The sequence below is a fragment of the Thamnophis elegans genome, chromosome 4 (genome assembly GCF_009769535.1).
Source record: "Thamnophis elegans isolate rThaEle1 chromosome 4, rThaEle1.pri, whole genome shotgun sequence".
Classification (NCBI taxonomy): domain Eukaryota; kingdom Metazoa; phylum Chordata; class Lepidosauria; order Squamata; family Colubridae; genus Thamnophis; species Thamnophis elegans.
This window is the reverse complement of record NC_045544.1, coordinates 20,803,852-20,817,249: the sequence shown is the minus strand read 5'-3', so window position 1 is coordinate 20,817,249 and position 13,398 is coordinate 20,803,852. Positions and strand designations below refer to the sequence as shown.

At 40.7% G+C, this 13,398-nt stretch overlaps 2 protein-coding genes across 5 annotated transcripts in view; one reads left to right on the top strand and one right to left on the bottom strand.

The window, feature by feature from the left end:
* The first annotated feature begins 4,960 nt into the window (after positions 1-4,960).
* Positions 4,961-9,100, top strand: LYRM2 (LYR motif containing 2). The gene is made up of 3 exons (XM_032214917.1): positions 4,961-5,143; positions 7,441-7,581; positions 8,183-9,100. Exons 1-3 carry the CDS (start codon positions 5,099-5,101, stop codon positions 8,261-8,263), a joined length of 267 nt encoding a protein of 88 aa, XP_032070808.1. The 5' UTR covers positions 4,961-5,098; the 3' UTR covers positions 8,264-9,100.
* Positions 9,101-11,849: 2,749 nt separating this feature from the next.
* The window catches only part of ANKRD6 (ankyrin repeat domain 6), a 94,814-nt gene continuing 93,265 nt past the window's right edge, over positions 11,850-13,398 (bottom strand). For all 4 annotated transcript variants that reach the window (XM_032216741.1, XM_032216743.1, XM_032216740.1 and 1 more), the window contains one exon: positions 11,850-12,726. In XM_032216741.1, the coding sequence (XP_032072632.1) occupies positions 12,167-12,726 (560 nt within the window). In that variant the 3' untranslated portion in view covers positions 11,850-12,166. The remainder of the gene's footprint in view (positions 12,727-13,398) is intronic.

Below are 13,398 nucleotides of genomic sequence, written 5' to 3'. Positions count from 1 at the left end.
TTGTGATAGTGGTGAATGAGGGAAGCCTTTATTTTCTCCTGTGGTAAAGCTGCGCATTCTTAGCAAAAAGCCTCCAGATCGGGTATATTCTTTCATTGTCCAGCATGAACTGCATGATTTACATCTTTCTGAAGCACCTTAGTAATGTTGAGGTCAGAAGACTGATGACCCCTCTAGAATCATTTTGTTCTGCTGTGGGCACTGAAGGAGCAACTTGGTCTTATTTTCAGATGATTGCCATGTTGGTAATGTCAGGTGCATCTTCGTTTAATAATTAAGAAAGAAACCACTCAACTCCATGTTTCAGAATTAAGTGTACTTTTACTAATTACAAACGATGAGTAGCAAAGCAAAGCTGAATCTGAGTAAATTGGCGCGAAAGATATCATGTATAATTCAATCCCCTCCCCTTGGCACCCCATTTCATAGTCCAATAATCATTCACCCAACCGTCAGGTGAGAGATGACTTCAAAAAGCATCATCAGGGTGGAATGCTGGACAGTTGGCCTTGGCGGGAAACTCCCTTCTTCCACATGCGCAGATAGATTGTCAGGACAGCTCCTAATAACAATCCTCCAGTACATAATGATTCCCCTCCCAAATACCATGCCCCCCCTCCCCGTTTCAATGGCAGCCAAAAAGCAGCAGCGAAGCAGAGACTGACAGGTAAGTCCAAAGTAAGCCCTTTGTGCAGCTTCTAGAGCTGTACATAATTTTTAAAAAATCAAAAGCTACACAAAGTTCAGAAAGGAGCCCTGGTGTGATTAGAATGCAGTAATGCAGGCTAACTCTGCCTACAGTCTGGAGTTTGATCCTGACCGGCTCAAGATTGACTCAGCCTTCCATCCTTCGGAGGTTGGTAAAATGAGGACCCAGATTGTTGGCAGCAATGTGTTGATATTCGTAAACTGCCCACAGAGTGCTGTAAAGCACTGGAGCGAAATATAAGTCTTGGTGCTATTGCCATTCCAGACTATGAATGCAATTTTTTTCCCAACATTTTGTAGCGTTTGGGGGGGGGGGAGCAAATCTACTATGCAGTTTTGTTAGCAAGTACTATATCTTGTTGTATATACTGAAACAGCCACTCCACTTGATTTTAGAAAAGTGTGTGTTTCCATGTAAATTGTTTGGGGTTTTTTTGTCCCTACAAATTTCCCCAGCAGTTGTATATGCCATTCTTCTTGACCATGACTTGGTATTAATAGAACCCCAAATTTTCCACTTTTTGATCAGAGTTTGAACAGTATTCATAAGCATTTTCAAATCTTTGAGCATCTTTTTATATCCTTTACTGGTTTTATAAAACTGAACTACAGTATTTTTTGCTTGCCGATCCTTTGTAAATTCTTTTGCTTTCCCCCTGCTTCAGTAACCAGCAAAACCAATGTATCATTTCTCAAAAGCTAATAAACTCACTATTTATACACAGGCATAAATACAACCGAAGAAGACACAGGTGTTTTTAGCTTCATTGCCGTCTCAACAAGTATATGATAAATTTCGACTATATTATAAGCCCAAATATGGGGTATTGAAACTTTTGAACCAAATCATTTTATTTATTTTATTGGGTTTACTGAATGATTGTCTTATTCTGCAATACCTAGAAGTTTAATTTGAATCACATAAATTTAAAGTGTTTTGTATGATCACTTGTGTACTTTACTTACAAAATGCTCCACTTCTTACAAATTCTGCAAGGAATATGTAAACTTTTGAGCAGAACCATATATGGTTGTAATAAATATTTTTTAATTAAATATAAAATTATATTTTAATGAAATCAGTCAGGTATAATCTATATATAACTCATAAATGTCAAGTAATATCAGGTCTTCAGTTTATCTCTTCAGCATTGAAGCCCCTAGACTTAGCAATACGAAAAGCCCATGGAATCCATTTCCTTATACAAAATCAAATCAATAAACTTGTGCCAACTCTTGGATCTCAGCCGCAAGGCAATTGCAGCCAACCCTCCACAAACATTCTCTGTTGTCTAATATATACACAACACATTTTATTTATTATAATAAAAGGTAAAGGTTTCCCTCGCACATATGTGCTAGTCGTTCCTGACTCTAGGGGGCGATGCTCATCTCCGTTTCAAAGCCGAAGAGCCAGCGCTGTCCAAAGACATCTTTGTGGCTATGTGGCCAGCAGGACTAAATGCTGAAGGCGCACAGAACACTGTTACCTCCCCACCAAAGGTGGTCCCTATTTTTCTACTTGCATTTTTAAATGCTTTCAAACTGCTAGGTTGGCAGAAGCTGGGACAAGTAATGGGAGCTCACTCTGTTACGCAGCGCTAGGGATTTGAACCGCCAAACTGCCGATCTTTCTGATGGACCACCTTAGTGTCTTAGCCACTGAGCCACCGCATCCCTATTTATTATAATAGATTACCTTAAAGTTAAACTAATTAAAGCATACAAACTTGATTAGAGGACCGAAGGCAGAACAGTTGCAGGAATTGGGTATGTCTAGTTTAATGAAAAGAAGGCTCATGGGGTGACGTGATAGCAATATCTAAGGGGCTGCCACAAACGAGGGTGGGGGGGGGGGTTGAGCCTATTATCCAAAGCACCTGAAGGCAGGACAAAAAACAATGGATGGAAACTAATCAAGGAGAGAAGCAACCTAGAACTAAGAAATTTCCTGACAGAACAATCAGTTGCCTATAGAAGTTTACATGGTCCAACACTGGAGGTTTTTAAGAAGAGATTGGACAACCAAACTCTTGTATTTGTATTTTATTATTTGTATGCTGTCCTTCTCCGGGAGGACTCAGGGCAGCGAACAATTCAAGGGGGAAAAAAAGGGGGAACATAAAAGACAAAATACAAATAATAAAAGTCGACAACAGTCGCACAACCATACATGTCAAGAGGGGAGGGAACTCATCACCCCCAGGCCTGCCGGCAAAGCCAGGTTTTGACGGCTTTTCGGAAGGCCTGGAGAGAGGTGATGGTCCGAATCCCTGCGGGGAGTTCATTCCAGAGGGCCGGAGCTGTCACAGAGAAGGCCCTCCCCCGGGTAATAGCCAGGTGGCATTGGCTGGTAGATGGCACCCGGAGGAGGCCAACCCTGTGAGATCTAATGGGTCTGTGGGAGGTAATTGGCAGCAGGCGGTCTCTCAAGTCAATAATAATAGTTTGTCAATGCCTGGAATGCATTACCTGACACTGGTTTCTTCCCCAAACCCCCAAAACTTTAACCTTAGACGGTCTACTGTCGAGCCCACCCCATTCCTAAGAGGTCTTTAAGGGACATACATAAGCGCACCAGCGTGCCTAACATCTCTATCCTAATATTCCCTTCTATTTATGTTCATTTCTTGTATTCATAATCATGTTCATACTTATATCTGTTATCTAATTCATGCTTGATGAAATAAATAAATAAATAAAAACATTTGTCTGAAATGGTATTAGATTTCCTGCTTGAGCAGAGGCTTGGACTCTTAAGACCTCCAAAATTCCTCCTGCTATTAAAAGCAACTTTTCCTGGATTAAGAGGACATTCAGGTTAATTATTCAAAAGATTACATAGCAAATACTATCATTTTCAACAATGTTTTTTAACACATCAAATTTTTATTTTAAACACATCAACAAAAACAAACACGACTCAAAACAACATAGGAACAAGAAGTTCCATCGTATATCATACAGCAGTTCCATATCGGTTTCTTTACAGTTAGTGTTTTCCCTTCTATACATTTCTATCTTGCATCCATGGTCCCCTTATTCGTTATCCATTTTTATGAACAATTCTATATTTATTTATACCTAGCTATTTATAACAAAATATTGTTTTACCTACATTGTGTTTTATATTCTTACTGGTATATAGAGTGTAGAATGAAAGAGAAAAAAGGAAATGATACAAAACCTACATTGTGGGAGCAGGTTTGGGAAGCAACGGACAACCTTAGGCATTTTATATATATTTTACATACATGTGTGTTTGTTTCTGTCTGTGTACGCAAACATAGAAACATAGGTTTGTGGAAATACCATCCCCAAGAAAAGATAAACTGAGATTTGAAAGAGACACCTATAACAATAGAAAAAGAAAGGGAGGGAAGAAGGAAGGAAAAGGAGAAGAGGGTGGAAGGGAGAGAAAGAGAAGGAGAGATAGTAGGAAAAGAAGAGGAAGAGTACAGGAGAGGTAAGGGAAGAAGAAAGAGGTAAGGAGAAGAGGGTGGAAGGGAGAGAAAGAAGGAGAGAGGGCAGGAAGAGGAAGAGAGAGGGTAGGAGTAGGGGAGGTAAAGGAAGAAAGAAGGGGAAGGAGAGGAGGAAGGAAGGAAGTAGAAAAGGAAGGGAGGGAGAAAAGAAAGAAAATAAGGTGGTGCTACAACAAGCGCTAGGGATGGTAAACAAAACAACTCAAACTATATTATAACCTTTTAAATGGAATAACAAAAGTATAAGAATGGCAAAGGAAAAGAATAACTATGTGACATTTTCAACAACTTTTCATAAAAGGATTCTTGGTTTGAAAAAAAACAAAACACCTTTGCGGCTTAGCTTTGTTGAACATTTTTCGTGTAGGAGATTATATAAAAGAACGACCACACCGCTCTGAAAGAAGAATCGGCTCTGCAGCTCTCGATTCCCAATCGGCTGATTGTAACCACAAAATCTAATTGGAATATTGATAAAGACTTGAGTAATATCACCAAACTGCACTTCTGGTTATATTCTTATTTATATTCTTTTTTTTTTAGTTCTGTTTGTCAATTGCTCTTCTATAAATATTGAGTGGGGGTCTTTACGCTTCCCTTTGGTTCCTAATTGAAGCGCTCAACCTACTTGAGGAAGAAAGCGCGGCACGCAGCTCCCGACGTGCTCGGATGACACGTTTCCTTAAACACGTGTTTTTCTTTTCGCCTTCCACCTGGGAAGCCGCTACTCACGCTTGCTTAAAGGGGGAGTTACTCCGAAGTTTCCCCGTCTGCGGCCTCCCTCTTTCTTCCCGCCCGTAGAGCGGCTGCCGGGGCCGAGCGGGAACGATTCGTCCTTCGCCTCTGGCGCTAAAGAGTCCCCGCCCCAGACCATAAAAGGGGCCGAAGGGAGCGAGCGAGCGTGAGCCATGGCGGCCACCCGGCTACCCCCGACGGCCTTAAGCCTAAAGCAGGTAGGGAAGAGGCCGCAGCCAGGGAAGGAAGCAGCTCGGCCTCCTCTCGGTGTTTGCGGCCGCCTCGCTCCCGAAGCGGCAGCTGTGTTTGGGCGCCTCGTAGACGGCGCCGGCAGGAGGCCGGGCGAGCCTGTCCGTACAAAGAGCTCCGCTGCAATGGGAGAGTCTTTGAGAAAGAGACTCCGGGCCTGGAAGTCTGGCAGCGCTGCGGAAGCCTCCTGGCAAGAGCCCTAGTTCTGCCCGGAGGCTTCATTCGGGCCAATAGAAATAGAAATGGAATTATTGGAATTGGAATAATTTATTGGCCAAGTGTGATTGGACGCACAAAGAATTTGTCTTTGGTGCAGATGCTTTCAGGGTACATAGAAAGACAAGATACATTCCTCAAGAATCATAAGGTACAACACTTAATGATAGTCATAGGGTACAACTAGCAATCAAACCATCCTAGGAGACAATTCAATATCAATTGTAAGGATACAAGCAGCAAAGTTACAGTCCTGCAGTCATAAGGGGGAGAAGATGGGTGATAGGAATTATTAGGCACCCCTGAAATTGCAGGCAAGTCGTCTGCTGACTCCCCCAATCATGTTTAGTCCCGGTTCAGCGTCTTCCTTTTCGAAAAGTCTTTCTTCTCTTTACAGAAAGGGGGGGGGGGGCTGCTTCAGTTGGAATGTACCTACAGGCAGTCCTCTGCTTACGACCCCCACGGAGCCCAGAATTTATGATGCGAAGGAAGAAATTTGTTACATGGGTTTTGTCCCATTTTACAACCTTTTCTTGCCACATTTGTTAAGTGGATCACTGCAGTTGTGAAGTTAGTAACGGGGTTGTTAAGCAAATCCGGCTTCCCCATTGACTTTGCTTGTCAGAAGGGAGATTGCGTGACCCCGGGACATTTGCAACCGTCATAAATAGGAACCAGTTGTCAAGCATCCAAATATAAATCACATGACAATGAGGATGATGCAACGGTTGTAAATGTGAAAAGTGGTCGTCGGTTCTTTTTTTAGCACTGTTGTAACTTCGAACGGTCACTAACTGAGCTGTTGTAAGTTGAGGATTATGTGTATGTTGTAACCTAGGGTTTGCTTTTTTCCTAACCAAAGAGCCTATTGCTGCTTCAGTAACTGAATTCCTGGGGCGCATCTGCATACTGCATGTAGAGAAAGCTTCCAAGGAGAATTTTTGAAAGAATTCTGCAAAAGCCAAGATTAAAACATATTTTTGGAAGACAAAATCTGGTCGGGTATGGTTAGCCACATGAGGATAACTTACATACGTCAAGAGTATGTACACGAACACACAAGCGCACCCTGCCCTAGGACTAAGTTCTAGCAATATAATAATATATATTATGTATATTGTCAGTGTTTCATATTTCTGTAGGATTTATATGAACCCAAATTTGGGACTTCTATGGTCTGTTAGGAGTTTTGCAGTTTTGCAATTGTTGCAGTTTTGGATGCAACAATTGGCAATTAATGGATATCTCAAAAATTTTCTCTATGATTTAGGGGAGAACCATACAGAAGTTGATGAAGATCATGTTCTTTCATTTTGAGAGGTTGTGAAGTTTTTGAGAGGGTGGGGGACAAAGGGCTTTATTTTCATGACTACATGGTGGAGACAGATCACATTGACATAATGATGTGTCACTGTGGGGTCTTCTCAGCTCTTATTGGGCACTTTAGGCTGATACAAGCATGCACCTTCCTTTGTGACCACTGGGCATTACTCTCTGTGGCTATATTGGCCTGGACCGAATTGAGCCTGAACACTGGACCCACAGAATACAGTCAAAAAAGTAAAAAATGGTAGTAATTTGTATGCTCAAAGCTCCCTCTAATTAAACTTGTGAAGATTGACAGCTCTGAGTTAAATAAATATTCCATGAAGTGCCTCTCCTGTGGATCTCCAGACAACCTTGACCCATTCATTCAGATGGATAGGTCAGTCAGATGCACAGAATTTACAAATAAATTGAGGTAACATTAAGATAGGCGATAGAAGTAAAATATGTGGAGTATTCAAGTTTAACTTAATAAATTTAAATTTAAAGAGGGAAGGTAGTTGTATGTAAATTCGATAGTTGAGAGAAACAGGCAGGTTCATGATAATAATACCTTTCAAATCCATGATCCTCAAGGCCACTTTTATGCTGCATTTGAATTTGTACAGCTTATTGTAAGTGAATTGTTGGGTTCCAGGTTTTTTTGCCGAAAGCAAATGGCAAAACCTTTGACTTGTGACAAAACGTGAGAGGTCCATTCTTTGTTTCCTTTGATGTTCTGCAGTTCCTGAGGAGACAGCAAGTTCTTCAGTTATACAGAAAAATCCTCAAGACCATTCGTCAGATCCCCAATGAAGCAGATCGTTGCTACATGAGAGACTGGGCGAGGGAAGATTTCAAAAGGAATAAAGAGGCTACAGATGAGGCAAGAGAATTCTCAAAATCTGATGGACTTGAAGATTACAGCTGGGCCTGAACCTCTGCCTGCTGCCTTCTGAGAGGCTCCCATACAGCTTTGCTTAGAGCATTAGACGGGGATTGGAAAATTCATTATGGGTGCTATGCAATTGCTTGCCTGTCAGTCAAACGTGTATTGGAATATTAATTCCCCTTTAAAAAATAACTTCCAAAGTAGCTATGGTAAAGAAAAAGTGATTTCATATTTACATTCTTTTTCTGGGTTTCCAAGAGCCAGTAACTGGAGCCTGATGAAATGGCATATATTTTGAATTTAAGAATTCTGAGTCCGGGAATTAATTTCAAGTTAGAGAAGTGAACAAAGTAAATTCTGTTTAGGATTCTGTCTATGGATACAGAAAGGAGAATAATTTAAAACCAATTGCCTTGCCGAATACTGCTTCCTAATTTGAGTAGTTGTGCAGATGAAGAAGAAAAACCATATTTTCATGATAGTTTTTATACTTTTTTATGCTGTCACTTCTTGTGAGATGGCTGCTCATATAAATTTGACAAATATACTTTTTTAAATTACTTTGCCTACCAAATATAACACTTTTGTTTTATAGGAGACAATTAAGATGATGATCACTCACGGCAACCTACAGCTTCAGGAGCTTGAGAGAACATTAAAATTGGCAAAATCCTAGACTTAATTCTGCTTACAAGTCAAAGAAATTTTTTCTTGCAACTAACTGCAAAGACATTAAGTGGGAGGAGCCCTGCTGATAATCCGAAGATGCCCTGTGTACACTTCTCAAAAGTTTAATGGAAGACCTGTTGAATACTCTTTGTCATGGTATAAATGCCATGCCTGAAGGTGCAATGAATAAAAAGACAAGCAATAACAGCAACATCTGGACAATTCATGTGAAAAGTGCAGAAGTAGAGAAAAGGAATTTGATATCTTAGATTTATGAATTACACTTGTAAATACAAGAATACCATCACTCATTGGAACTATTTATCTTTACATGTATTATATTTACCTAGAGAGTTCCACAAAGTAAAGAACTGAATGTTTAGCAGTGCTGCACAAAGCTTTGAAGGGATGATTTAATGAAATAGAAATATGCCTTTGAACTGAATCATTGAATTTAATCTCCAAGGTAATAAAGCTACTCAGAGTGGCTTCAGTTCAGATTTGAAGGGTGTTCTATGGACTTCTGATATTTTCTGGCTTCAGTTTTGTATTTTTCTTCTTCTAAAACAACTAAGTTGAAGAAGAATGGACTGTTTTCTTATAGTGACATGAGAGTTGACCAGTGTTTATTTGCAACCATAGATTTTAGCAAAATAGTTAGCCAGTCAATTTTATTTCTTTAGAACTATGCCTATAGTTCATGTATTTGGGTGAACAAGTACGGAGTGGATCCAATGTTGTTGTTATATATCTCTGGCTCTTCTGTTAGAATTTGTTTAGGCAAGTTTATTTGTAAAGAGAAAAATAAAGAGATTCAGTTTTGTTATTCTTTTTTTAAATCTTACTCTATTCTCCAAATCCTTAATAATACCTATAGTGTACTGTCTAGCTGCAGATGTTTAGTCTGAACCAGTATGCTTGCTATTGAGCAGTATATATGATTTTTTTTTTACAGTATGGCAAGATTCTGTCAGGGAATTACTGATTAACTGAGCTGTAAAACGTTCATAAAAAGACAGGAGGGTATTGGCAGTGATATTAGCAAAATTATTGCAGCAAGGCTAAGACTTTTGAGTTGCCTTAAATATATCACTTGTGAATATACTTTATTCTGGTGCAGCCTTTATTAGATTTCAATGCCACAAAGCATTATCTCCATTCACTACTCTTCCCTGAGAGGTGACTACAGTACAATTTTGATAGATTAGACATAGCTCTCTGCATTCTTGAGGGTTGGGAGACTTTGCTTTTACTTCCAGATTCAAGTATTGGCATTAAAATTAGGACTGGTTTACTATGATCACATGCCTTCTAATTCCTGAATCAAAATGTATTGAAATAACTTAAAGGAATGAAATTATTTTGTGTCACAATTTAATATTAGCAACGTTCTTCCTAATCTTACCGGAATAGTCTATAAGAAAAAAGAATGAAAATACTCTTTGGAAACAGCCTTTTTGTTCCAGGATTATTATAAACAGTTCTACTGGCATAAAATACTGAGGTACATTTTTCAATTTAGCAATTATTTGTTTCAGGATGCATAAAAGGTCATAGAAGAGCCAGTTCGGTGCAGTGGGGAAGGTGCTGGCCTAGAACCATCCCATTTTCGGCAGGAAAATTAACTGGGTGTCTTTAGGCCAATCAGCCTGTGTCAGCCTAACCCACCATACAGGATTATTGTAGGGAAAATAGCAGAAGGAAGTAGTAGTATACATGTTCACCACCTTATAAAATAATGAAGGTGGGATAAAAATCAAATAAAGAAAAGGTGGCTGGTAGTGGGTGAGTAGAACACATGGATCTACCACAATCTTGAACTTCTATGGAAAGAATCTAGCCCATAACACTCTGTCTGTTACCCATGCTGATCAATGTAATGTATATATTCATAATACAACTTAAGAGCTAATACATATTAACAAAGAATTGTAGAGAGATGTAAGCAACACAAGAAATGTAGGAGCAAGAGATGGCAGAGTATGAGGGTTGCATCTCTACAATCAACTGGGATATATGTAGGACAGCTGCAGCATCCAGGGGTCAGGTGATTATCATTTACAACTTTTTGTTCCAGATTACCACTTACTAAATCAACGGGGGAAGCTGGATTCGCTTAACAATTGCACAATTCACTTAACAACCATGGCAAAAAGAAATGGGCACTTGTTTAGCAACATAAATTGTGGTCCCAGTTGTGATTATAAGTCGAGGATTACCTGTATTCAACTATATTGCCATTATTGGCTGCACATTTTTTTAGCATGGTAAAAACGTAAAGCTTCCCCTCACACATATGTGCTACTCATTCCTAATTCTAGGGGAAGGTGCTCATCTCCGTTTTAAAGCCGAAGAGCCAGCGCTATCCGAAGACATCTCCATGGTCATGTGGCTGGCATGACTAAACGCCAAAGGCACACGGAACACTTTTATCTTCCCACCAAAGGTGGTTCCTATTTTTCTACTTGCATTTTTACATGCTTTCGAACTGCTAGGTTGGCAGAAGCTGGGACAAGTAATGGGAGCTCACTCCGTTATGCGGTGCTAGAGATTCGAACCGCCAACCTGATCGACAATCTCAGCATCTTAGCCACTAAGCCACCATGTCCCTCATAGCATGAGAAGAGTGCAAAGCCTATTTTCATTCCCTTGCTCCACCTTCCAGGTGGTTTCAGTAAGTCTCCCTAGTCAACGCTGCAACTGAACAGTCTGGTCATCATGATCCCCTCCAGAAACTAGCAAATTCCCACACATAAAGTTGTTAGGGCTGAGAGTACTTGCTATTCACAAGGTCCTATACAATATAGAAGAAAATAGTACTCTTTCTGATGTTGGCCACTGTTTGCAGTTTTCAAAAATTCAACTGAAATTATTATGGTTAAGATATTGGGTAAGAAATTAGGAGACCTAGGTTCTAGTCCACCGTCAGCCATGGAAGCTCAGTGAATGGTTTTAAACCAATTGCTCTCAATCCAATCTTCTTTACAGGGTTATGACTTGTACTACTCTTGTACTGTTTCCATTGAACACATGCCCAGTGTTCAGATAAGCAGTGCCCCCCAGTGTTTAGATCAGTGGTGGTCAACCTGGTCCCTACCGCCCACTAGTGGGCATTCTAGCTTTCATGGTGGGCAGTAGGGGTTTGCTGTAACTCTGCTTTATAAATTTTATAAAGTAAAATTACTTCCCTACTTTATAAATCACCATTACTGTGGAACCGATGGGCGGTTAGAAAATTTTACTACTAACAGATACAAAAGTGGGCGGTAGATATAAAAAGGTTGACTACCCTTGGTTTAGATATTAGTAATAACAATACTATAAAATGCTCGAACTTAAAAAAAATGTTTAATATGTAATAAAACAGTTTATTATAAAATAATAAAACTTTAAAGAATTCACAAATGGCAAAGGGACTGAAAAACAAGAATAGACATTCAATCACTCCTTCCCAGCAGTGCATCTGAGGGGCACTGGTAGCAGGGATGGGTTTCTCGCCCCGTTCCAACCGGTTTGGTTGAAATGGGGCCGGCGGCGTCCTCGTGCACGCGCGCAGCGCACGCATGCATACTAGCGTCTGTGCGATGCTCCAGCTGCTCCTTCCGGGTTCGCCGACCAACCGGTTTGCAGGGACCGCCGCGAACCGGTTGAAACCCACCCCTGACTGGTAGGTAACAAACACATTCTACCCAGAATTAGTATCACAACTAGCACTATTTAGAGCTAAAACAACATTTTGTCCCTCAACAAAGTGTTGGCTTAGGAAAACTGGTTTCCTCGAATAATTTCATGGATGCTTCCTCATCTTTAAAGGCATAAGTTCAATATGAGTGAAATAGTTCTTAAGTGTCCCCTGCCCTAATTTTTTTTTTCAGTTGAGTTTGCGTCCTTTTTTTGAGCTATGCAAGGGCTAGTTTTCCTTCTGCGCTTTAGTCCTTAGCTTCTGCAGTTCCTCTTCTAAACTTTTAATGTGTTCTTTAAGGGCCGTTTTATCTTCCTGAGCTTTCTGGTCAGCTTGGCATCGAGCTTCTTCTATCTTTCTCTCGTACCACTTCTCCATCTGACTTGACACAGCCTCAAAGAAGTACTGGGTAATTTCCAAAGCTTGAGATGTGCCTGCCAGCGGAGGACTGCCCTCTTTTCCTTCAGAGGCAGAAGGTGGGGGCTGCCCAGATGGAGCTTCCCCGGGTTGGTGGGTCCTGTGCTTCGGCTGACCGCTTTTACTTGGTTTCTTGGTTTGAGTCCCTTTGTCGATCAAGCAGCCGCTCTGTGATTCTGCCTTGGTACATTCAGGGGAGGCCTGCAAAACAGTTTGTACTTTCGCATGCCTCAGTCTGGAAACTGAGTGTTCCACAGCTGGCAGTTCTTGCTGCAATCTGTTGAAACTTGCTTTATCCTTTGGCCTAACCACTTGGGGAGATGCGGCAGGAGGAGGAAGGACAGCGCCACCCACTAACTGTTGCTCTGTTCCTGTAAACGGAAAGATAACAAATAATTACAAGGGCTTGGCGTTGAGGAAGCTTCAGAAAAGTCCAGGCCAAGCAGGAGAATGGGAATCATAGCCCCAATGTAGGATGGCAATGGATAAGATGGAACTTCCTTAACACAGTTTTGGCCCAAGGTTATTCTAAGTCCCTATGTCTTATTAAAGATAATTGGAATAATGTTTGAAATCTCTTCCTAGAAGAATGAAGTATTTTGAGAAATATTAAAAAGGCAGAAAATTATATTTCCCTAAAGGAGAAACATGCTCTCGGAAAGCAGCTCCCACCTTTCTTAATAGCCCCAGAAGGACTGGACCAGCCTATCTACAAGACAAAATAACTTCAGTTCCAGGGTGATGGGATTAAGATATGGCCCTTCAGGATATAATAGGACCATTTAGCAGAAGACACAGATCTCACTGCATTGCACAATCTCCTAAGGGACATTGCATCACTCAGCAAAACTTCAACCAAACCTGGGAATTCAAACAAACATGACCCCATAGGAATCTGACAACAGCTAATAGAATACACAGGAACAGGAAGTTCGAGTTCAAAGCCCAAGAAAAGGTATAACTCCCCCCCCCAAAAAAAAAACCCTAAACTCCATGTGTTCAGCTGCACCAGAGAACCATGTGCTTGGTGGTTCTGCTTCATC